The sequence below is a fragment of the Odocoileus virginianus genome, unplaced genomic scaffold, assembly GCF_023699985.2.
Source record: "Odocoileus virginianus isolate 20LAN1187 ecotype Illinois unplaced genomic scaffold, Ovbor_1.2 Unplaced_Scaffold_15, whole genome shotgun sequence".
Taxonomy (NCBI): Eukaryota; Metazoa; Chordata; class Mammalia; order Artiodactyla; family Cervidae; genus Odocoileus; species Odocoileus virginianus.
The window spans coordinates 522,750-547,293 of record NW_027224277.1 but is presented as its reverse complement, the minus strand read 5'-3'; the positions used below and the strand labels follow the sequence as shown (position 1 = coordinate 547,293).

The 24,544-nt window shown below is 40.3% G+C and overlaps 1 protein-coding gene and 1 non-coding gene across 2 annotated transcripts; both read left to right on the top strand.

The window, feature by feature from the left end:
• Nucleotides 1-8,458: 8,458 nt before the first annotated feature.
• On the top strand, nucleotides 8,459-8,530 carry TRNAC-GCA (transfer RNA cysteine (anticodon GCA)). Its single transcript has one exon. It is a non-coding gene; the product is annotated as a tRNA-Cys (tRNA).
• A 2,191-nt stretch (nucleotides 8,531-10,721) lies between these two features.
• UQCRFS1 (ubiquinol-cytochrome c reductase, Rieske iron-sulfur polypeptide 1) lies at nucleotides 10,722-15,462 on the top strand. The gene is made up of 2 exons (XM_020902953.2): nucleotides 10,722-10,999; nucleotides 14,563-15,462. The coding sequence occupies exons 1-2, from the start codon at nucleotides 10,786-10,788 to the stop codon at nucleotides 15,171-15,173; spliced, it is 825 nt and encodes a 274-aa protein (XP_020758612.1). The 5' UTR covers nucleotides 10,722-10,785; the 3' UTR covers nucleotides 15,174-15,462.
• Nucleotides 15,463-24,544: the final 9,082 nt, after the last annotated feature.

Genomic DNA, 24,544 nt, shown 5'->3' with positions numbered 1-24,544 from the left:
AGATGTTGACAAATTGATCTCTGGTCCCTCTGCCTTTTCTAAATTCAGCTTGAACATCTGGAAGTTCACAGTTCACGTACTATTGAAGCCTGGTTTGGAGAATTTTGAGCATTACTTTGCTAGCATGTGAGATGAATGCAGTTGTGTGGTAGTTTGAACATTCTTTGGCATTGCCTTTCTTTGGGATTGGAATGAAAACTGACCTTTTCCAGTCCTGTGGACACTGCTGAGTTTTCCAAATTTGCTGGCATGTTGAGTGCAGCACTTTCACAGCATCATCTTTTAGGATTTGAAATAGCTCAACTGGAATTCCATCACCTCCACTAGTTTTGTTCGTAGTGATGCTTCCTAATGCCCACTTGACTTCACCTTCCAGGATAACTGGCTGTAGGTTAGTGATCATACCACGTAGGTTATCTGGGTCATGAAGATCTTTTTTGCATAGCTCTTCTGTGTATTCTTGCCACCTCTTCTTAATATCTTCTGCTTCTGTCAGGCCCATACCATTTCTGTCCTTTATTGTGCCCATTTTTGCATGAAATGTTCCATTGGTAGCTCTAATTTCTTGAAGAGATCTCTAGTCTTTCGCATTCTATTGTTTTCCTCTATTTCTTTGCAGTGATCTCTGAGGAAGGCTTTCTTATCTCTCCTTGCTATTCTTTGGAATTCTGCATTCAAATGGGTATATTGTTCCATTTTCCTTTGCCTTTAGCTTCTTTTCTTTTCTTAGCTATTTGTAAGGCCTTCTCAGTCAACCATTTTGCCTTTTTGCATTTCTTGAGTGGTCTTGATAACTGCCTCCTGTACAATGTCACAAACCTCTGTCCATTGTTCTTCAGGCACTGTCTATCAGATCTAGTCCCTTGAATCTATTTGTCACTTCCAGTGTATAATCATAAGGGATTTGATTTAGGCCATACCTAAGTGGTCTAGAGGTTTTCCCTACTTTCTTCAATTTAAGTCTGAATTTGATAATAAGGAGTTCATGATCTGAGCCACAGTCAGCTCCTGGTCTTGTTTTTGCTGACTGGTATAGAGCTTCTCCATCTTTGGCTGCAAAGAATATAATCAATCTGATTTCAGTGTTGACCATCTGGTGATGTCCATGTGTAGAGTCTTCTCTTGTGTTGTTGGAAGAGGGTGTTTGCTATGACCAGTGCGTTCTCTTGGCAAAACTCTGTTAGCCTTTGCCTGCTTCATTTTGTACTCCAAGGCCAAATTTACCTGTTACTCCAGGTATCTCTTGACTTCCTACTTTTTCATTCCAGTCCCCTATAATGAAAAGGGCATTCTTTCTGGTTGTTAGTTCTAGAAGGTCTTGTAGGCCTTCATAGAGCCATTCAACTTCAGCTTCTTCAGCATTACTGGTTGGGGCACAGATGTGGATTACTGTGATAGTGAATGGCTTGCCTTGGAAATGAACAGAGATCATTCTGTCATTTTTGAGATTGCATCCAGTTACTGCATTTTGGACTCTTCCATTGCCTGTGAGGGCTATTCCTTTCATTCTAAGGGATTCTTGCCCACAGTAGTAGATATAATGGTCATCTGAGTTAAATTCATCCATTCCAGTCCATTTTAGTTCACTGATTCCTAAAATGTCAGTGTTCACTCTTGCCATCTCCTGTTTGACCACTTTCAATTTACCTTGATTCATGGACCTAACATTCCAGGTTCCTATGCAATATTGCATCGGACTTTACTTCCCTCACCAGTCACATCCACAACTGGGTCTTGTTTTTGCTTTGATTCCATCTCTTCATTTTTTCTGGAGTTATTTCTCCACTGTTCTCCAGGAACATATTGGGCACCTTATGGCAGAAAGTGAAGAACTAAAGAAACTCTTGATGAAAGTGAAAGAGGAGAGTGAAAAAGTTGGCTTAAAGCTCAACATTCAGAAAACTAAGATCATGGCATCTGGTCCTATCACTTTATGGCAAACAGATGGGGAAACGGTGGAAACAGTGGCTGACTTTATTTTTTGGGGCCCCAAAATCACTGCAGATGGTGATCACAGCCATGAAATTAAAAGACACTTAACTCCTTGGAAGGAAAGTTATAACCAACCTAGACAGCATATTAAAAAACCAGAGACATTACTTTGTCAACAAAGGTCCATCTAGTGAAGGCTATGGTTTTTCCAGTAGTCATGTGTGGATGTGAGAGTTGGACTGTGAAGAAAGCAGAGCACAGAAGAATTGATGCTTTTGAACTGTGGTGTTGGAGAAGACTCTTGAGAGTCCCTTGGACTGCAAGGAGATTCAACCAGTCCATCCTAAAGGAGATCAGTCCTGAGTGTTCATTGGAAGGACTGATGTTGAAGCTGAAACTCTAATACTTTGGCCACCTGATGTGAAGAGCTGACTCATTTGAAAAGACCCTGATGCTGGGAAAGACTGAAGGCAGGAGGAGAAGGGGATGACAGAGGATGAGATGGTTGGATGGCATCACTGACTCAATGGACATGAGTTTGGGTAAACTCTGGGAGTTGGTGATGGACAGGGAGGCCTGGCGTGCTGCAGTTCATGGGGGAGTTGCAAAGAGTTGGACATGACTGAGCGACTGAACTGAACTGAAGCAACCTGGGGAGTTCATATTTTACTGTCATATCTTTTTGCCTTTTCATACTGTTCATGGGGTTCTCATGGCAAGAATACTGAAGTGGCTTGCCATTCCCTTCTCCAGTGGACCACATTTTGTCAGAACTCTCCACCATGACCCATCCATCTTGGGTGGCCCTACACAGCATGGCTCATAGTTTCATTGAGTTAGACAAGGCTGTGATCCAAGTGATCAGTTTGGTTAGTTTTCTATGATTGTGGTTTTCATTCTGTCTGCCCTCTGATGGGTAAGGATAAGAGGCTTATGGAAGCTTTCTGATGGGAGAGACTGACTGTGGGGGAAACTGGGTCTTGTTCTGATGGACAGGGCCATGCTCAGTAAGTCTTTAATCCAATTTTCCATAGTGGGCAGGGCTGTGTTCCCTCCCTGTAATTTGACCTGAGACCAAACTATGGTGGAGATAATGAAGATAGTGGTGATCTCCTTCAATAGGTCATGTACGCTGCCACACACAGTGCCCCCAACCCTGAAGCAGGCCACCGCTGACCCATTCCTCCACTGGAGACTCCCAGACACTCACAGGCAAGTCTGGGTCAGCCTCTTGTGGGATCACTCTCCTTTCTCTGGGGTCCTGGTGCACACAAAGTTTTGTTTGTGTCCTCCAAAGGTCTGTTTCCCAGTCCTGTGCAAGTTCTATCATCAAAACCCACTGTCCTCCAAAGCCAAACTCCCTGGGGGTTCTCAGCCCCCTTTGCCAGATTCCCAGGTTGGGAAATATGTTGTGGGTCCCAGAACTTTCTTAACAGTGCAAGAATTTATTTGGTATAATTGTTATGCAGTTTGTGGGTCATCTGCTCAGCGGCTCTATGGTGGGGTTAATGGTGACCTCCTCCAAGAGGGCTTATGCCACAGGCTGTGTGACCCAGGTCTGCTGCACCCAGAGCCCCTGCCCCTGTGGCAGGCCACTGCTCAAACTCTCAAAGGCAGGTCTGGCTCAGTCTCTGTGGGGTCTCTGGGTCCTGGTGTGCACAAGGTTTTGTTTGAGCCCTCTGAGCATCTCTGGCAGGTATGGGGTTTGATTCTAAATGTGATTTCACCCCTCCTACCATCTTGCTGGGGCTTCTCCTTTGCCCTTGGATGTGGGGTATCTTTTTTTGGTGGGATCCAACATTCTCCTGTTGATGGTTGTTCAGCAGCAAGTTGTAATTTTGGAGTTCTCACAGGAGAAGATGAGTGCACGTCCTTCTACTCCACCATCCTGTTTCACCCTGGCTTAAAACTCAGCATTGAAAAAACTAAGATCATGGTATCCAGTCCCATCACTTCATGACAAATAGATGGGAAAACAATAGAAACAGGGAGAGACTTTATTTTTTGTGGCTCCAAAATCACTGCAGATGGTGACTGCAGCCATGAAATTAAAAGACGCTTGCTCCTTAGAAGAAAAGCTATGACCAACCTAGACTGCATATTAAAAAGCAGAGACATTACTTTGCCAACAAAGATCCATCTAGTCAAAACTATGGTTTTTCCAGTAGTCATGTATGGATATGAGAATTGGACTATAAAGAAAGCTGAGTGCTGAAGAATTGATGCTTTTGAACTGTGGTGTTGGAGAAGACTCTTGAGAGTCCCTTGGACTGCAAGGAGGTCCAACCAATCACTCCTAAAGGAAATCAGTCCTGGGTGTTCATTGGAAGGGCTGATGCTGAAGTTGAAGCTGCAGTACTTTGGCCACCTGATGTGAAGAACTGAACTCCTTGGAAAAGACCCTGATGCTGGGAAAGACTGAAGGCAGGAGGAGAAGGGGATGACAGAGGATGAGATGGTTGGATGGCATCACTGACTTGATGGACATGAGTTTGAGCAAGCTCTGGGAGTTGGTGATGGACAGGAAGCCTGGCATGCTGCAGTCCAAGGGGTTGCAAAGAGTCAGACATGACTGAGTGACTGAACTGATACTTATACCACAAAATAGACTTTAAACCAAAAATGGTAACAAGAGATAAAAAGGTCAAGAAGATATAATAATCATACATATATATGTATTCCACATCAGAATAGTGAAATATATTAAGAAAAACTAACAGCTCTAAAGGGAGAGATAGACAATAATACAATAATAGTAGAGAAATTCAATACCTCACTTTCAACAATGGATATATTGAAAAAACAGTAAAACAACAAGGAGATGTTGGACTTGAGCCAAACTTTAGAACAAGTGAAACTAACAGACGTATATAGAACGTTCCATTCAGCAACAGAAGAATATAGATTCTTCTCAAGGGCACATGGACCCTTCCTCAGCTTAGATCATAGAAAGGTCACTAACAAGCTTGAGAAAATTAAAGGAGACCGAGACTGAATTGAGAGTGAGAGATAAACCCTTGCAGATGCAGTCAGCTAGTATTTGACCAGGAAGTTGAGAGTACTAAGTAAGGGAAATGATAGTGTCTTCAAAATATGGTGTTGGGAAAACTGGAAAACCACATCGGGTAAAATGAAATTGGATTCTCATCTTAGGTCACCCACAGAAATGAACTCAAAATGGGTTAAAGCTTAAATGTAGAAACAAAGCCCATGAAAGCCCTAGGAGAAAACATAGGGGAAAGCTCCTTGATGTTGGCCTTAGGAAGAACTTTTTGGCTATGACACTGAAAGCACAAGGAACAAGAGCAAAATTACTGAGTGAGTCTATGTGAAACTGGGTTTCCCAGGTGGTTCATTTGGTAAAAAATATGTCTGCAATGCAGGAGACACTGGAGACACAAGTTCAATCCCTGGGTCAGGAAGATCCTCTGCAGGAGGGCAACCTGCCGGGAGCCGGCACACGAGATCCCACACATGACAAGATCATGAGGGAGAAAGCCTGAGAGGCAAGGCAGATCAGGTTTTCAGGGATTCCGAAAAGCTGCCCCTGGCGCTCACCTTAAAGATGACATCTGTTTTCTGATGCTTGCTTTAATAGACTACTCCCTAATTTCTGTGACATAGGCAGAAGGCCTTCCTCTATCTCTTTTCAAATAAGAATTAATTTAGAATTTTAATCAATAAGTTTCCCAGGTGGTGGTATTTTATGAGATTATTTAGGTTGAAAGGAGTGTTTTAATTTAAACTCCTTTGCTGGTATTTTAGTTTGTTTGGCAAATGCGTTTATGCCCTTGGTACTAATATGCATGATTGCTTATAATACCCTAATCATAAAATAACATAAAGAACCTGATCATATAAAGGCCCTAATAGACATAGAGCCCTTCGGGGGGTGAGGAAGCCCTATTAGAAAACACAAGAAAAATTATTCTAAAAGTAGCTATTGGGTTAACATTTGCTTGCTGTGTTTTTGCTCTTAATGTGCTAAGGTTGTGTTATAGAAACCATTGTTAATATAGTTAAAGATCTAGAAAAATAAGAGCTTAGCCCTAGTGTGGTAACAATGAGATGGTTGTTAATTGTCAGCCAGGAGTGCTAGGCAGAGGCTGCCTCACCAAAGTCACAGAGTCAGTGTGGGGTAAACCTCTTAGATAAATTTAACTGACAACTTCTGCAGAAGAACTAACTTTTATGTTAACAAGGTTATACTTCTACTCTGTACTGTTGCCCTATGAGACTGCTACCTTCAGTTAAGGTCACCAGAGAAACAGAAAATAGGTTTACATTCACCTGACCTGCATAAAATGTTAATAGGCCCCAAGGCCAGAAGATAATGTACAAGACCCTCATAAACAAAGAAGTATGCAGAAAACACCCTGGTTTTGTGAAGGACAAGCTGACGTAATGTTAAACTATCTTCCCCTTAGAAATGTACTAACTTAGGGTATAAAAGCTATGGTAAAAAATAAAGGATTGCCAGACTCTGCCAGACCCTGCTGCACCCCCCGTCTGGTCACTCTCTCTCTCTCTCTCTCTCTCTCTCTCTCTCTCTCTCTCCCTCGCAGACTTGGCCCTATCAAGGCTGGTCTCACATGTCTTCTCTTGCCAACGCTGTTCATCCTGAGGGTACCCCTGGATCCTGCTGGGGCTGGACTCCGGCAGCAACCCACTGCAATATTCTTGCTTGGTGAATCCCACGAACAGAAGAACCTGGCAGTCTATAGTGCATATTGTCACTAAGAGTCAGACATGACTGAAGCGACTGAGCAAGCACGCATGGACTATCTGAAATTAAAAAGTTTTTGCATAGCTGAAATACTATCAACAAAATGAAAAAGCAACCATCAAAACAGGAGAAAACATTTGCAAATCATATATCTGATAGGGGATTAATATTCTAAATATATAAAGAACTCATGCAACTCAATATAATCAAATAAACAGTCCAAGTTAAAATGGGCAGAGATTCTCAAGAGACATTTTCTCAGAGAAGACACACAAATGGTCAACAGGTCCATGAAAATGTATTCAACATCGCTCATAAGCAGTAAACTGCAGGTTAAAACTACAGCGAGATGCCACCTCACAGAATGCCCCACACAGAGGATGTGCAGAAGAGCGGAAACCTGTGCACTATTAATGTGGATGTAAATCTGTGCAGCAACTATGGAAAACTTGTATGGAGATTCCACAATAAATAAAAAAATAGAACTACCATATGATCCAGTGATCCTACTTCTGGGTACGTATCAAAAAGAAATGAAAACAGTATCATGAAGTGATATGGGCATCCCCATGTTTATTGCTGTATTATTCACAGTAGCTAAAATATGGAAACAACCTAAGTGTCTGTCAATGGATAAATGGATAAAGATGTGGTGCATATACATATACACGATGGAATATTGTTCAATATTCCTACCATTCCTACCTACCAAAAAGGAACTCCTACCATTCGGGACAACATAGACAAATCTTGAGGGTGTGATGTTCAGTGAAATTATTTAGATAGAGAAAGACAAGCACTGTATGATCTCACTTTGTGTGGAATCTAAAAAGACAGAACTCATAGAAATAGAGTAGAGTGGGGTTCATGGGGTTCAGCGGCTGTTCATGGGGTCCCCGAGGCAAGATTACTGAAGTGGTTTGCAATTCCCTTCTCTAGTGGACCACATTTTGTCAGAACTCTCCACCATGACCCATCCATCTTGGGTGACCCTACATGGCATGGCTCATAGTTTCATTGAGTTTGACCAGGGGCTGGGGATTGATGGAAATGGAGAGATGTTGGTCAAGGGTAGAGACTTCTGGTTATAAGATGAACCATTCCTGGGGAAATAATGTACAGCATGATGATTATAGTTAATAATAGTGTGTTATATAACTGAAAGTTGCTAAGAGAGTAGATCTTAAATGTTCTTACCACAAAAAGATATGGTAATAATTACATGAGGTGACTTAGAAATTAGCAGGCTATAGTGATAATCATGCTGCATTCTATATGTATCAAATCAACAAGTTGTACTCTTTAAGCTTACACATGTTATATGTCAGTTATACCTCAATAAAACTGAAAAAAATGGCATGTCTTTGGGTAAGCCATTTGTCTTCTCTGAATCTCAGTTTCTTCAACTAGAAAATTTAAAAAGTCATTTTTATTATTATTATGGACATTTCCATGGCACTTACCAGGCCCCGTGCTATTCATTATATATATATATGTGTGTGTGTGTATATATATATATATATATATATATGAAAGTGAAAGTGAAGTCTCTCAGTCATGTCCAACTCTTTGCGACCCATGGACTGTAGCCTACCAGGCTCCTCCATCCATGGGATTTTCCAGGCAAGAGTACTGGAGTGGGTTGCCATTTCCTTCTCCAGAGGATCTTCCCGACCCAGGGATCAAACCTGGGTCTCCCGCATTGTAGGCAGACGCTTTACCGTCTGAGCCACCAGGATGTATATAAATCCCTTTAATCCTCAAAGTAACACTTGGAGGTAGATACTATTAATATCGGCTTCCCTGGTGGCTCAGAGGGTAAAGCGTCTGCCTGCAATGCAGGAGACCCAGGTTCAATCCCTGGGTTGGGAAGATTCCCTGGAGAAGGAAATGGCAACCCACTCCAGTACATATCTGATTCCCAAGTGGCTCAGTGGTAAAGAATCTGCCTATTAAACATGGGACATGGATTACAATCTCTGGGTCAGGAAGATCTCCTGGAGAAGGAAATGGCAATGCACTCCAGTATTCTTACCTGGGAAATCCCGTGGACAGAGGAGCCTGGTGGGCATGGGGTCGCAAAAGAGTGGAACACAATGTTGTGACTAAACAACAACTCTCATTATTCTCTTTTTACAGAAGAAGAACTGAGGCATACATAAAGGTTATACATAAATCATCTTAGGACAGAGCTTGTGAACAGCAGAACTAGGATTGAACTCTGAGAGTCTGGAACTCTCTAGAGTCTAGAGAGTCTTCCTATTCTGCTCAACTTGTGAAGCTCATTCCTTCCTTCACCATTCATCCTTCACTTACTCTTACCCACGTCAGAGGGTTGTTGTGATATTAAATGTGCTATTTTATGTAAAGTACTCCAACTGTACTAGCTGCTTTGGAAGGGTCTGCTTTGATCATTTGGGTTGTTGCTCGTCTCAAAGACAAGCTGAGTCAGGACAGGACTGAGTGACTGAACTAAACTGAACTGTAGAGAAACTTCATTGGCTCACACATGCATCACCATCACAACTCTTGCCGAGCCTGTGTACTGCCTGTATTAATAATTACTTGATATTTAAATTGGGCCTCCCAGCTGGCGCAGTGGTAAAGAATCTGCCTGCCAATGCAGGAGCTGCCAGAGATGCAGGTTAGATCCTTGGGTCAAGAAGATTCCCTGAAGAAGGAAATGGCAATGCACACCAGTATTCTTGCCTGGAAAATTCCATGGATGGAGGACCCTAGAGGGCTACAGTCCACTGAGTCGCAAAGAACTGGACACAATTAAGCATGCGCAAAGGCAATTATTTAAATTAGTTAACTTTTCACTGAATAAATGTAATCTCATTACAGCCATTGGAAAATCAGTATTGTTACAAAATATGTACCATGAAAATAAACTCTTATTAAGTCCTCTCTAGATTCAACTACCTAAAGGCTTTGAAGTTAAGGCCTATTTTGTTAAAGGGAGATTAGTAAATCTTGAGAAGAATTAAAGATTAACATCAAACTGTGACTTTCTCATTGGTATAATAAGAAGAATTTAAAGAGGAGTAAAAAAGAAGTAGTATTTTCACCATGCGATAGAAAGTGATTTAGGGATTTATCTCTGCATCCCCTGAATTCAACCATAGGTAAACTGTGACAATAGCTAAGAGCATAGACTCAGAAGACAGATTCCCCCCACCTCACAATTTGCTGGCTATCTTGTCCTGCGAACATAGTTCCTCTCACCCTCACTTTCTTCATTGGTAAAAGAGTACTTATAAAGATGTTGATTATAAATGAACGAATGAAGGTAAAGCACAAAATCTAATACATAGTAAATGCTTAATAAACATAAGCCACCATCATCACCAGTATTATTAAGCTTTGCACATTAGTCTCTGGACTTTTAAAAATGTTTTAAAGTTTTTAGTTGCATAACAATAATATTCATTAAAGTAAACACACAGCGATCACTACAATAGGTTTTTCTCTGGGTTTTATATGTATGTGTTAGCCGCTCATTCATGACCGATCCTTTGTGACCCCGTGGACTACAGCCCACCGGGTTCCTCTGTCCATGGAATTCTCCAGGCAAGAATACTGGAGTGGGTATTCCCTCCTCCAGGGGATATTTCTGATGCAGGGATCGGACCCAGGTTTCCTGCATTGCAGGAATATATATATACAGGCATATATATATATATACCAAACCATATTTTACATATATGAACATTTTACATACGTTAAGAATTATTATCCCAGTTTAAACTATTATGATAATTTATTCTTATCCCTCGTTCCCACAGATGAGGTTTTTGCCGGAACGGGGGCAAAATCGGGCCCCGTGACATTTCCGGTGGCCTCCTTTGCCACCTTTTTTGGGGCAGATGCCAGAGGCAGGGACTCAAGCCGCCAGACATCAAGGGCTAACAAACGAGATCACTCCTCCTTCTGCGTGCGGGCCCTCGCCCCGCCCTCCGACGCCGCCGCTCTCCAGGTTGGCCCCGCCCCGTGTGGAGGCGGGGCTTCCCCCTGTGCCGGCGGCGCTGACGTCACGGTCCCGCGCCCTCGTCGCCTCTTCGCGCCTGCGCTGCGGCCGGAAGGTCGTCCCTGTGACCGGCTTGGCTTTTGGAGCTGCTGTCGCCATGTTGTCGGTCGCCGCCCGCTCGGGCCCGTTCGCGCCCGTCCTGTCGGCCACGTCCCGCGGGGTGGCGGGCGCGCTGCGGCCCTTGGTACAGGCCGCGGTGCCCGCCACCTCGCAGTCGCCTGTGCTGGACTTGAAGCGCTCCGTCCTGTGCCGGGAGTCCCTCAGAGGCCAGGCCGCGGGCCGGCCTTTGGTGGCTTCCGTTGGCCTCAATGGTGAGCCGGGCTGACGGGTGCCTCTTGGCTTGCTCCTTCCGGCCCTGGACGCAGGGAGAAGTCGAGAAGGGCAGGGGGTTGCGGGAAAATGGAACAGAGCCCTGGTTGGGAATGGCATGGCCTGCGGGCTGGGTCGACCTTGGTTAGGCCTCTGCGCCTCCCCAGGCCTCTGTGTCCGCACCTGTGCGGATGTGATAGCGATAGATTTGAAAGACTTGATTTAGCCATAAGCTCTCACCAAAAGTATATTTTACCCCTCTTGTCAGCAGATCCTAGTTTAGCTTTGGTGCCTTGTTCTCTGTTTTTATGCACTGTTTGGAGATCCTTAATTGGCAGCTTGTGAGCCAGGTACCTGTAGTCTACTCTTACCTGCATAGTTGTTAGAAACGGACTATCTTTGGCGTCTCTTGAAATGTTGAAAGTTGGCATTGCTGGGCTCTGGTTTCCATTGTCGTGTGTACGGTGCATTGGTCGCACCCTTCATTTGAAGCAAGTGCTTCTCCAGTTCATCACAGTCCTCATCAGGCCTTCTTGATTCTTTATGTTACTTGCCTGGCCCCATTGACCTTTGCGTTACACGAAGTTGTCCCCCACCCTCTTAAGTCGGCCTGCATTTACCATTTTAGCTTTACTTTAAACGCCCCTCCCAGTTTCCCACATTTCCACAATCTCAGTTCAGGATCAGGTTAGTAAAATCTTATGTTGCTGATTCCTTTATGTTTTATAGCACATAAGACTTTCTATTCTTTTTGGATTTATTGAGGATTCCTCTGACCTTGACCTTCAAGGTATAGAGAGTATCCTTTATTTTTCTGTCTTCCACAACCTCAGATTTTGCATGTAGTTGGTGCAGAGTATTTGTGAATGAATAAAGTGGCAGTTTTTCTTAGTGTGCACCCGGGTTTTAGAGAAATTGCCCAAACCAGTTATTTGGACCCAAATGAGAAACAATTAGGGAGGAGAAAATTTCAATAACAAAGATGAAAAATATCTTGGACTTTGTCAAATGGCTAAAGAGTTTCTTCTAAAAATCACGGGCTTACTTGACTTTTCCAAGAAGTGGTAGAGGTATAAGGCAAACCTGTTTTCTGTAATTATGCCTTCAGCTTGAAGCTTAAGTTCATGTTAAAATTTTCTGTATGGATGGTTTGTGGAAAGATGGTTAATAGAGGGTATGGTAAGGGGCAGTTGAGTCAGAAGAAGATCCCTGAATTGGGATATATTAGAGCTCACTTTAAACAAAACTGTTTTGTTATAATGCCTTAAGTTTTCTCCATTTCTAGATGATGTTTCTATAAGTATTTGATTTTGTTTTCATTTAGAACTCAATATAGCTAACATCTTTGCTACTAAAAGTCACACCTAATAGAATTCATGTGAATTATTTAGAGAATGATTTTTACAATACAGCAGTTTAATTTCCCAAAGTGTCCTTAATGATGGAGTTCAGTATAAAGTGTAACCTAGTAGATAAAATGGGAGCAGACAACTGGATTTCTTTTGCTACTAAATCTCTGGATGATAATGTCAAAGTCATTCTCTGTAGTATCCTGTTCATTTCCTTGTGTGGAAGAATTGTAGACAGGGCTTTTAAGTATGAACTTGGGTTTCTTCATCTTTTACATATGCTGTGCATCTCTTTCCTGTGTAATCCCAGACAGTGCTAGGGGAAAGTAAATCACACTTAAGTAGGGTTGTATGTGATACAATGTCAGATTGCTATAGTTGCGAGTATCCAGTAGTCACTACCTGTGTCCTTGTCCCCTCCAAAAAATGTTGAGTGAGTTAGAAAAGTACATTAGAGTGATTTTGATAGGTTTCTCCATTGTTTTTGACTACTTATGGCTTCCACAAAATTACTGACCATGTGAAACATATTCCTTATTGTAATGTATGACTGCTTAAGGAAGTATGTTAGGGTGAGACAGCCTAGTAGATCAACTAGAATTGCAGCTTATATGACAATGCTTTTTATAAGTGCCTGTTTCTTTTGGGAACATTTTCTAAAATTGAGAAATTTTTAGTGTCTCCTTTTCTAAAAAGCAGGTCCGTGTTGTAGATTTTTTTAAACAAATATGCAGTTTGCAAAGAGATTTACTTTCTGAAACATACTTAAAGGTGATATCGTAAGTTAATTTTTTGTCAGACATTAAAAAATGGTATGGGACAGGACATATCTGTTGTTTGAAAAAAAGACACTGTTTGCATCCATAATACAGTAAGAACCTCCAAGTTTTGAACTTTCAAAGATTGGAACCTGTGCTCCATCAGCGTCAGGTGTGAGTGAAATTGCAGCTTGCCCTTCATCTTGTCTGTTTCTGACTGTTCTTCCGCTCTACCATCTCCCACCTCCTCTCCCTCCTCCAGTGGGCACCTCTTGCCTGTTCATTTGACGCCAGCCCCTATATGCCAACTGTTGTACTTCTATACTTTTCAAGATTAAAAATATGTATTTTTTATTTTTTGTGTTTGTTTTTTATGTATTATTTGTGTGAAAAGTATTATAAACCTATTACAGTACAGTACTGTATAGCTGATTGTGTTAGTTGGGTACCTAGGCTAACTTTGTTGGACTTATGAACAAATTGGACTTACAAATGCTACTCTCAGAACAGAATTCACTCGTATGTGGGGGACTTACTATGCTGCATAAACAGTAATTATTTGGTTGTTTAATGTTCATTTGATATTAACATCTGGCTTATTTATGGCCTGGAGTAGAGTGTCCCAGTTGAGAGATACACAGGAGTATAAAAAATAGATAATAATAATACCCCACCCTTATAGATGTTATTGCCCTTCACTGATGTTATATGAAAAAAATTGCTCTTTTTTTATTATACTAAATTGAAGTAATTGGTTCTTTTGGAGATTTCACTTGATTTTGATAGTAACATAGTCTGATAAGGGTGCCTTTTCTGTCCATGAGTGGTTTCACTTGAATTTTTACCCCAAAATCTAAAATAGAAATCTCTTTAAGTTTTCTGCAACTAAATTTATACTGTTTACGGAATGTTTATTATCTTACAATTCTTAATTTATGAATTTTTAGAAGTTCGGAGAGCAGGTAGATAGGAAGATAAAGTTAGTATTTGATTTAATAAGATGTTCACATCAATTTAATGAATGGACTAGATGAGTTTTAGGTTCTCTTCTAATCCAGAAAATATGGATGATGTTTAGCATAAATGCACAGTATATCTTAGCAGGTTGAATTTTTGGAGAGTTAAAATATTGCTATTTGCAGTACTGTTTAACTTTTTTTTAACCTGATGCACTGAATTTTACCAATTCTGAATCATTAGTGTTCAGTCAGGTGGAGTCAATTATACATATTATGATTTCATACCAATATGATAGGTAGTGGTTGACTTAATTTTGTTTTCAGTATTTTATTTGCTGGCACTGCCAACTTGGCCATTTCTGAGACCAGTAAGTGCTGTATTTCATGTTTTAATAATTTTATTTTTGCTTATGAATTCATAAGGGCCCATTCCCTGATGTATACCTCTTTCAGGGTCCTCATCTAATTGTGTTTTTTTAACCTTCTGTTTATCTTGCAGTCCCTGCTTCTGTTCGTTATTCCCATACAGACATCAAAGTGCCTGACTTCTCTGACTATCGTCGCCCTGAAGTGTTAGATAGTACAAAGTCTTCAAAAGAGAGCAGTGAGGCTCGAAAAGGTTTTTCCTATTTGATAACTGCAACAACTACTGTGGGTGTTGCATATGCTGCCAAGAATGTCGTCTCTCAGTTTGTTTCCAGCATGAGTGCTTCTGCTGATGTGTTGGCCATGTCGAAAATTGAAATCAAGTTATCCGATATTCCAGAGGGGAAGAACATGGCTTTCAAATGGAGAGGCAAACCCCTGTTCGTGCGCCATCGAACCAAGAAGGAAATTGACCAGGAAGCTGCAGTTGAAGTGTCCCAGTTGAGGGACCCACAGCATGACTTAGAGCGAGTAAAGAAACCGGAATGGGTTATCCTGATAGGTGTTTGCACTCATCTTGGTTGTGTACCCATTGCAAATGCAGGAGATTTTGGTGGTTATTACTGCCCTTGCCATGGGTCACACTATGATGCGTCTGGCAGGATCAGGAAGGGGCCTGCACCTCTCAACCTTGAAGTTCCCTCATATGAGTTCACCAGTGATGATATGGTGATTGTTGGCTAGAGACCTGGACTCAAGTTATAGGCTTCGTTCAGTCTCATGTCACCTCAGAAGAGTTACTTGAGAACAAGCCTTCTGTGCTTTGAATTAGTTGATTTGAAATATTTAAGAATTGCTAATAATGTGTTTGCAAACATGTAAAGTAAGTTGAGTTTAATGTTGAATACTTTCGAGCATTCACCTAAAAAAGCCACCATTAAACTTTGTTATGCTCAAAGGGTACAGTGTCTCTGATAGTTAATTCTAATTAAAAATTGTAGACCAGTGTATAAAATACTTGTGAAATCTGTAATTGACTTTCTTGTTTATTTACCTTCTGTCAGGGACAGAGATTCTACAGAGCTCATGGCTAGGTTGAGGTAGAATTAGCTGGTCATCGCCAAGACCTGGGAGATGTCTTTTGACATTGGCAGAAACAATAGTACCCAACTTTCTTTGCTGTTTTGCACACCTGGCTATGCAGACCTTCCACTCCCGCCTGTATGACAGGCGAAGAAATTTTATTCATCATTTATGGGAGTAACTTATTAATTAGAATTCTTCAGTTTTAAGAGGCAGTGGTGTGGGATATTATCTGAGAGAAGCTTTCCAAGATGGAAGTGCTGCTCTGGTATTTCCTTCATCTGGTGGAGGTATTTATGTCCCCCAGAGCTCATACATCCATCCTGTCAAGAGGCAGAAAGGACATAGTGTATCTGAGATTTAATACTACCTTTGTGTGAAAATGATCCTGCTGGTTTTGTTTCTTTGATGGTAGCATTTTGAGGTGCTTCTTCTAGTTGGATTTGCAGACACCACTTTTCACTGTGAAGTGGGTGGGGACAGGGAGACAAACCTGAATTAACCCCCTCTTCTTTCTGCTTCTTGCTTCCAGTTCACAGGTCGGATAAGACCAAGATCTGGTATTCTCTGTAGGAACTGGAAGTGGACTTTGCCTTTTGTTGAGATCACCAGCTATATTGATAGGTTTGTCTTGTCTTTTCCATTTGGAGGTGGGTTAGTAATGTACTCCACTGGGCACACCTTGTGATCACACTTGTTTTTGTAAAATAGCAAACGAGATTCAGTGATTAGGTCTTCCAGAGGGAACTGGTCTTTCAGGGTTCTAGACCTTAAACTCAATGTGTGTCAAAAAAGAAAATGTCAGTTTCCAGGCTTACAAGTAGATAATAATCTTTGGTTCATTTTTGCCATCCATTCTAGAGGGAAAATTAGCAGGTATGATATATAAGGCACTTAGTAGTATTTTGTTCCAGATCTCCATATAATGACATTTAGGTTCAAGTATTTAGGTATAAGTATGAGACAAACCTGCAAACTTGCTACTTTTTGACGTGTTCTCTATTTTAAATGGAGGGCCCTCTGACCTTTTGTGCGTATGTAGATTACCAAGGAAAAGTTGGAATTGTTTCATTTAAAAATAGTGAAACTGTATCATGTATGAGTAATATATATTTGTAGTGTTTGGTTTTAATATTTGGATCATTTCATGTGAGGTTTTTTTTTTTCCCCCTGCTTTATTATGAGGCCAAGAGAACCAGTATCTATTTGTTGGATATTTTGCTTGTTCATCATTTTGGTGAAGATTCCATTTTTTAAATATTCATGGACAAAATCGTATACCTTTTCCTATACTCATGCTACTTTTTAATGGTCCCAGTTTACTGTTAAAAACTATAATACCTCCAGTAGAAGCTGACAAATTTTGAGGCTGTTTTCTTTTTTTAAGTGGCCCCAGGAGCTATTCATAACTTCTTGGGATATACTAATAGGAACTTTGCTGTATGTATTTTACATTTGTAGAATTATTGCTTGGAGGAACTTTGTGGGGTGGTAAAGATTCAACTTTTAATTTGAAGGTGAATTAAAACCTTCAGTAGAGATCTTGAAACACTGAATGAATCCTTAGAACCCAGCAAATTGTGTGACTGTTCATTTGTCATCCTATGTCAAAAAGTATTGATAACTGTGTTATTTGTACATGATTGAAGCTGCTGAGCTCCAGTATCCAGCAGGTGGTTGCTAGTTGTTAGTTGCATGAGTTGGGGGCATGGTGTAGTGGAAGAAGTACTAAACTGGAACTTTAGGGTTTTCTGGCTTTGCCATTTCCTAACCATGGGCCTGTCACTTACTCTCCTTAGGACAGTTGTTCTCTAAGAATCCTTCCAACTAAAATTTTTTGAGCCCCTTAATCTTACTCCCATAATAATGAGAATTGATTTCCTTAGATAAACATTTGTTGTATTTGGTTCAGACTCAGGTAGAATTGTTTTAATTAACAGAGCCAACCTTTCATAACTGGTGCTCAACCAGGGGCAGTTCTGCTGCTTTATGGGGCATTTTTGGCCATTGTTGGATGTCAAGAGTGGTTGCAGGGTGCTTTCAGTATTGGGGGAGGTGGTTCTGATGGGGGGGAAACAGGAATGTAACATGTTCAGTTGAGGAAAACAGATCCACACACTGGGGGAAAAAAAGTGCTGCCAAAAATGTTAACAGCACCATTTTTCTGTAGAGAAAAGTTGCATTTTTCTCCTGCCCTGAAGTGATAACCCCAAAATAGTTGATATTTTCATATTTGAAATGCCAAAACAACCTGGCAGTGGAGGACAAAAATAGGCAATTTACTGATTCCTAGATATATCACAGGCATTATGTACTGGAATTGCCATATTTGGTGGACTGCTTACGTCTTTCATGATACTTTGACTAATGATGTTAAACCATTAAATCCCAATATCCCATTTAATTTTTAAGAAGAAGGTTTTTCCACAAGTGACTGGAAAAGTAAAATTACTTACACTACTTTGCTAAATGAGTGGATAGAGCAGATCTATGTTAGCTTTTTTATTATTTTGCTGAAACAAAATTCTAGATATCGGGCAGAAAAATGGGGGAAGCCTGACCAGTTGGCACCCTGATGTGAGATTATTAGCATGTACTTCTCTATACAGGGAATTGGGGCAATCTTGAGGTCCATGCCACATGCTCTTAAAAGAGGGGTTATAGGAAAGATTATTTCTTTAAAAAGAATTTGTTATGAGATAACACCAAATTTACCATGATCTTTCGGATCAAACCTTTGGAAAATCTTTGACTCAGTCCGAGTCCTTATCTGATATCAAAGTGTGCTATTAAGTACTCTCTAATTTTTCTGAACAATGGGAATGTACTGTTTGAATATCAGAGAAGTCATTCTTCATTCCAGTGCTGCTGAAACTCATTTTCTGTATTTTCATGTCATGTGAATATCATTGCATTTTTTATATTAACCCAAAATGTCCATATTTTTCAGAATGATATCCTTGACCCAGTGTTCTAACACATTCTCATCTGTATTTTCTAATGACTCCCCTTGATCACTTCTCTAAACTTCATACTCCATTCAGCTGCTTAGCTGGCATCTGTGCATGGACATTGCATTAACACCTGAAATTCAAAATGTCCAAAAGAAAAGAAAGTCCTGTCTTTTTCTGAAGCCATCTTCATTGCAGTTGGCAAGCTTAAAACTCCTAGTCCCTCCTGCCTCCGTTTCCATTACAATCAATCCCCAAACCCTGCTAATTGTGTCTCCTTAATAAAACAGATCGAATTACTGTCTCTGTAATCTGTTCAGTCGCTAAGTTGTGTCAGGCTGTTTGCAATCCCATGAACGGCAGCATGCCAGGCTTTCCTGTCCTTCACCATCTCCCAGAGCTTGCTCAAGTTCATGTGCATCGAGTTGGTGATGCCATCCAACCATCTCACCCTCTGTTGCCTCCTTCTCTTGCCGTCAGTCTTTCCCAGCATCAGAGTCTTTTCCAGTGAGTCGGCTTTTTGCATCAGATGGCCAAGGTATTGGAGCTTCAGCTTCAGCATCAGATCCTTCCAGTGAATATTCAGGGTTGATTTCCTTTAGGATTGACCACATTCTGTAGCATTCTAATAATGACAGACTTTTAGAGCACTGACTCCTAGTCACCCAGGCTAAGTGTACTTTATGTGTATTATCACATTTAAAACAAAAAATCCTATCAGGTAGGACAACCAACAAAAACTTGGTTGCTATTCCTAGTTTACAGAGAAACTGAGGCATGCAGAAGTTCCTTGTTTACAATCACAGCTGGTAGGTTTTATTTCAGCCCAAGGAGTCTTGAGTCTAGAGCCTGTATTTCTGATCACCATTATATATATATAATTGAAAAAGATCTCAAAGCACTATACCCAAGTTCTTGTCCATTTTTGCTTGGTCTAATTGCAGCAAGATTCCAAGCAGGTCTTTTCCTCCAATCCTGTCCCCTAAAAACCCGTCCATCCTCTACATAGTTACCAGAAGAGTATGGGTATGGTTCCTGGGTTCCAGTGTTGGCTCTGCTATTTCTTAGGTGATCTGATATAAATCACTTCATCTTTTTGTGCTTCCCTTCATCTGAAAAATAATACCCTCTAAGTGTTTCTTTATGAATGAATACATTAGTGTAGGTCAAGAGATGACTTCCAAACTCCTGAACATAGAACCTGTGTAAGGTGCTACTTGCATGCATCCGGTCAGTAAACCCTTTGCTCCAATAACATGACTTGCTTGTTGTCACTGATGTTTTCCTTTTAACCTCTTCCCACGCTGATCCCTTTGCCTTATTTCCCTTCCTTCCTTTTTTATTAACTAGGCTGACCTCTGCCTTTAAGACCTAGTGGGGTACTCTGCACCTAAATCGCATAGACTTCTCCAGCAAGTTTCCCCCAAATAACCAGGACATAGCCATTTAGATATTTGTATTTTACTTCATTGTAACGTTCACTATCCTGTTTTGTCTCCCCACCACCGGGCAAGAGGCTTGGGCCCATAGCAAGTACTCAGTCATGGATTTGAATTCTGAATGGGGGAAAGAGGTGAATTTCTGAGTGGCATTTGAAAGGAAAAATTTCTAGGGCTTACTTTGTAAATATCAGCTTTGACATTAAAAAAAATAGAACAATCATGTAACATCTGTGTATCTTACCTTTCTGGGATTTTAGGTCAGGGGAGGAATGAACTATAGTACAAGGATATTTTGGATTTAAATTTAGACTTCATTCCCAGAAGAAAAAATTGAAGAGTAAATAATGAATTCAACATTTAAAAAAAATCTGGTATTATAATATTTTACTTTATTTTCATGTACTTCATAATGACCTTTCTTCGGCTCGTGAGATTTCAATGTCAAAAGGATTGTTCCTTAATTAATTTTATTTTTAAGACTTTTAAATGTAGTTGACATCATTATTTCTACCATTTTTCTCTCTTCTATTTTCCTTTCATCCTGGGATTTAGGAAGGGAACATTTTGCTTGGAGAGGAAAAATATTACCAAGCACGTGAATTGATCAATTCTTCTCTGAGGTAGGAAGGATTGTGGATTATTTTCTCTTTTTTAATAGTCAGCACTGCTTACTGGGGTTAAAAATGTCCTAAGTATAGTACTGCCAGGAATACAAGGTTGAGATGGTTTCTACTTTAGTTACTTAAAGGAGACCAAAATATACCACATAAGACTATTCAAGTGCTTACTCATGTGAATGCTTATAAAAAAATTATAGATTGAAAATCTCTAGTTGGAGCACAAAATTAAAATTAACTTTGTGAAGAGGTTTAGTGACATCTTTGTAATAATTTCTCCATAACAACACATGACTGGTCTTATCAGTGAACGAAAGTCACAAATTAAGTAAACCACACTTGATATTTTTGCAGCTCATATCCTAAACTTAGGGCAGTGTGAGTACAAAAGCTTACAATCATCTGACTTTTGAAATTCTTAACTGAATAGAATATTTGCAAAGGTAAATTAAAGTATAAGTAATATATTTTTCATACATTTTTAAAAGAGCAAACAAAACTTGAACTCCTTAATTGAAGGGGGAAAAAGGCTAACACGTTTTCACCTAATTGTCCAGTCTAGGGTGAGTATCTGAAACCTTCCATTTTCTTTAATCTGTGCGTGATAAAATTCTAACTCAGTCTCTTCCTGTTTCTGAGGGAATTCAGGCTTTCTTAGCTCTACCCAAAGGCACAGGCTCTCCTGTGGCCCGTTTGGCGATTTGGAGGGAGAGAGCATTCTGAAGATTCCAACTGATTTCAGGATAGAAAAATTAAGACTAGGGACCGTTTTCCCTTTAGTCAAGGATTATATGTTAGACCCTCTTAAATATAAATCTCAAATGAAGTAAAGGGTGTGAGAGGTAAATAAACTAAACGTACAAAAGCTTGAAGTGAGGTATACCAACGAGGTATATGAATGTCTTTAGAATATGATTAGATATATAGAAAGGCGATTAGGTGAAAATACGTCCCTATTCAAGACCATTTTATCAACTGAAGATTGGTATTAATCCTTGCGTTCTTCCATGGAAGTTCAGATTTGCATGTGTATGTGGTTTTGATGCTAATAGCAAAGCTAAATTCATCTACAGTTAATGGTTCACATTGTAGACCTCCCTGCCCCTTTTAACATCCAAGGATTTTACTAACTGAATCCACAGTCTAGTTATTTGAGAAGACCAAGAAAATGGATAAAAATGAGACAGAACAAAAATACATGAGACAAAAGAGCTGACCATTTTCACTTGATGGAAGAGGTTTCTAATAAAAGAATGCAGCTTTACTACAACAAAGTTATAAAGCTCAGAGGATACAGATGATTTAGTAGCAAAATATACCAAAATTTTTCCAAGAAGTGGAAACCTTGAATGTACCAATTAGCAGAGATAAAATTAAGTATAAAAATTTAATATTAAAAGCCTGCTATGAAATATACAAAAATAGTACATCAGTCTGATTTACTGAATAAGTACAATTTTCTGGTATTTTTTTCACCAGTAAAGGAAATTTGGGCTCTCTGCCACTCCGCTTTGGCAGTCACACCATCCTTGAGACATGATGGTCAAGTGTGGAGTCAATGGATTTGGCTGTATTAAACACCTGTTTGTCAGGGCTGTTTATAACTCTCACAGAGGATATTGTGGATATTGTTATTAATGACCCCTTCATTGATATCAGCTACTTAGTCTACATATATGTATGTGTGCTCAGTCGCTAAGTCCTGTTCAACTCTTTGCAACCCCATGGACTGTAGCCCACCAGGCTCCTCTGTCCATGGGATTTTCCAGGCAAGAGTACTGGAACCCCAGGTTGCCATTGCCTACTCTGGGGAATCTTCCTGACCCAGGGGTCTAATCTGTGTCTCCTATGTCTCCTGCTTTGGCGGGCGGATTCTTTACCATTGAGTTACCTGGGCAGCCCACTTAGTCTGCATATTCTAGTCAACATATTCCAGTATAGTTGCACCTATGGCAAGTTCAACAGTATAGTCAAGGCTGAGAATGGGAAGCTTCTCATCAATGGAAAGCCCATCTCCAAGGCTGTAGGCAAGGTTATCCGTGAGCTGAATGGGAAGCTCACTAACATGACTTTCCATATCTCCACCTGTAATGTGGATCTGACCTGCCATCTAGAAAAAGCTGTTAAACATGAAGACATCAAGATGATGGTGAAGTGGACGTCAGAAGGCCCCCAAAAGTTCATCCTGGGCTACACTGACAACCAGATTGTCTCTTGCAAGTTTAGCACTGAAACCTACTTTTCCATCTTGAACACAGGTTGGAAAACGCCCTCAGTGACCACTTTGTCAAGTTTTCCTGATAGGATGGTGTATTTGACTATAGCAGGAGGGTGGTGGCTGTTATGGTCCACATGGCCTCTACAGAGTGGGAACCCTGGACCACCAGGCACAATGAGAGGTCCTCAGTTGTGGAGTCCTTGCCCCAACTCCATCACCCAACACACTAGAGCCTCCTGTGCCAGCATAGTTTCCATTCTAGACTCTGAAGAAGAGGAGAGTCCTCGGGAGCCCTACCTTACCGTGTACTATCAACAAAATACACCATGCCCAGCATCACCCCCTCCTCCCAAAATCAGTGTAGCAGAAGAATAATGAACTTTGACCATGTAAGATTTATTCTAGAAATGTGACGTGATTTGGTGTCAAATCACTATTAAAACAACAAAGAAGAAAATACATAAAGCTAGCAATAGATGTGGAAAAATCATTTTTAACATCAATATAAATAAATACGGAAGGAGAAGTTTGAAATGTGAGAGAGGTTAATTAACAAAACTAAAAGCAAATATTCTAAATTGTGAAACACTAGGACAACTCCAAAGATTACAACTAGCTAGTGATGCCTGCTATCACTAGCATTATTTAATACTGTTTTGGAGGTTCTAGAAAATGTAGGACAGGAAAATGAAGTAATCAGTGCAAATCCTTGAAAACAAGAGAGAAAACTATATTTTTCTGTTGATAATGTAATATTTCCAGAAAACCTAAAGGTCCTAATTAAAATGAATTAAAAATTTGGTAAGGTGCTGTAAGACAGGTATTCTAAATTGGAGCTTTTCACTACATCAGAAGTAAGCTCCTAAAACTGAAAATGGGGGAAATAATTACCTTTGTAATATGTAAGGGATTCCCTGGTAGCTCAGTTGGTAAAAAATTTGCCTGCAATGCAGGAGACCCCAGTTTGATTCCTCGGGAGGATCCACTGGAGAAGGGATAGGCTACCCACTCCAGCATTCTTGGGTTTCCCTGGTGGCTCAACTTGTAAAGAATCTGCCCGCAATGTAGGATACCTGGGTTCAATCCCTGGGTTGGGTTGGGAAGATCTGAAGGAGGGAACAGCTACCCATTCCAGTATTCTGGCCTGGAGAATTCCTGGATTGTATAGTCCATGGGGTTGCAAAGAGTTAGACACAAATGAGAGACTTTCAGATTCACTTTCTAATATGTAAGCTACATTTGGTTGAAGATTGCCTTTTTAAGTCAGTTTTCTCAGCACTTAGTGCTTGATATATGGTAGATGTTAAATAAGTATTTGTTAAATATGCCTATTACCAAAAGAATATAAAACATGACTGCATTTCATTAGAACATACAGGAATATAGAAAAAGAGTCTAAATCAAGATATAAATAAATGGAAAGGCTCTTGAATGGTATAACTTACTTTCATTAAAAGGTAAATTCTCTCCAAATTAATGTATACATTTAGTGAATTTGCAATTTAGGATTGCTACAGCCTTTCTTTTTTTCTTTGTTTACTTTCTTTTATTTAGGATTAAATGGTCATAAAATTTATATAGAAAAAATACCCAGCAGTAGCCAAGAAAAATATAAAAAAGAATGAAGATTTGCTTAGGATATGAGAACCTACCGTAAAATACTGACATGAGAACAAACAGATCAGTGGAACAAAATAGACTATCAAGAACTAGATATCAAGGTATATGAGAATTTAGTACAAGGAAAACAGGATTCAGTTCAGAGGGGAAAGAATGGTTTGTTTAACAAGTGGTACTGGCAAAA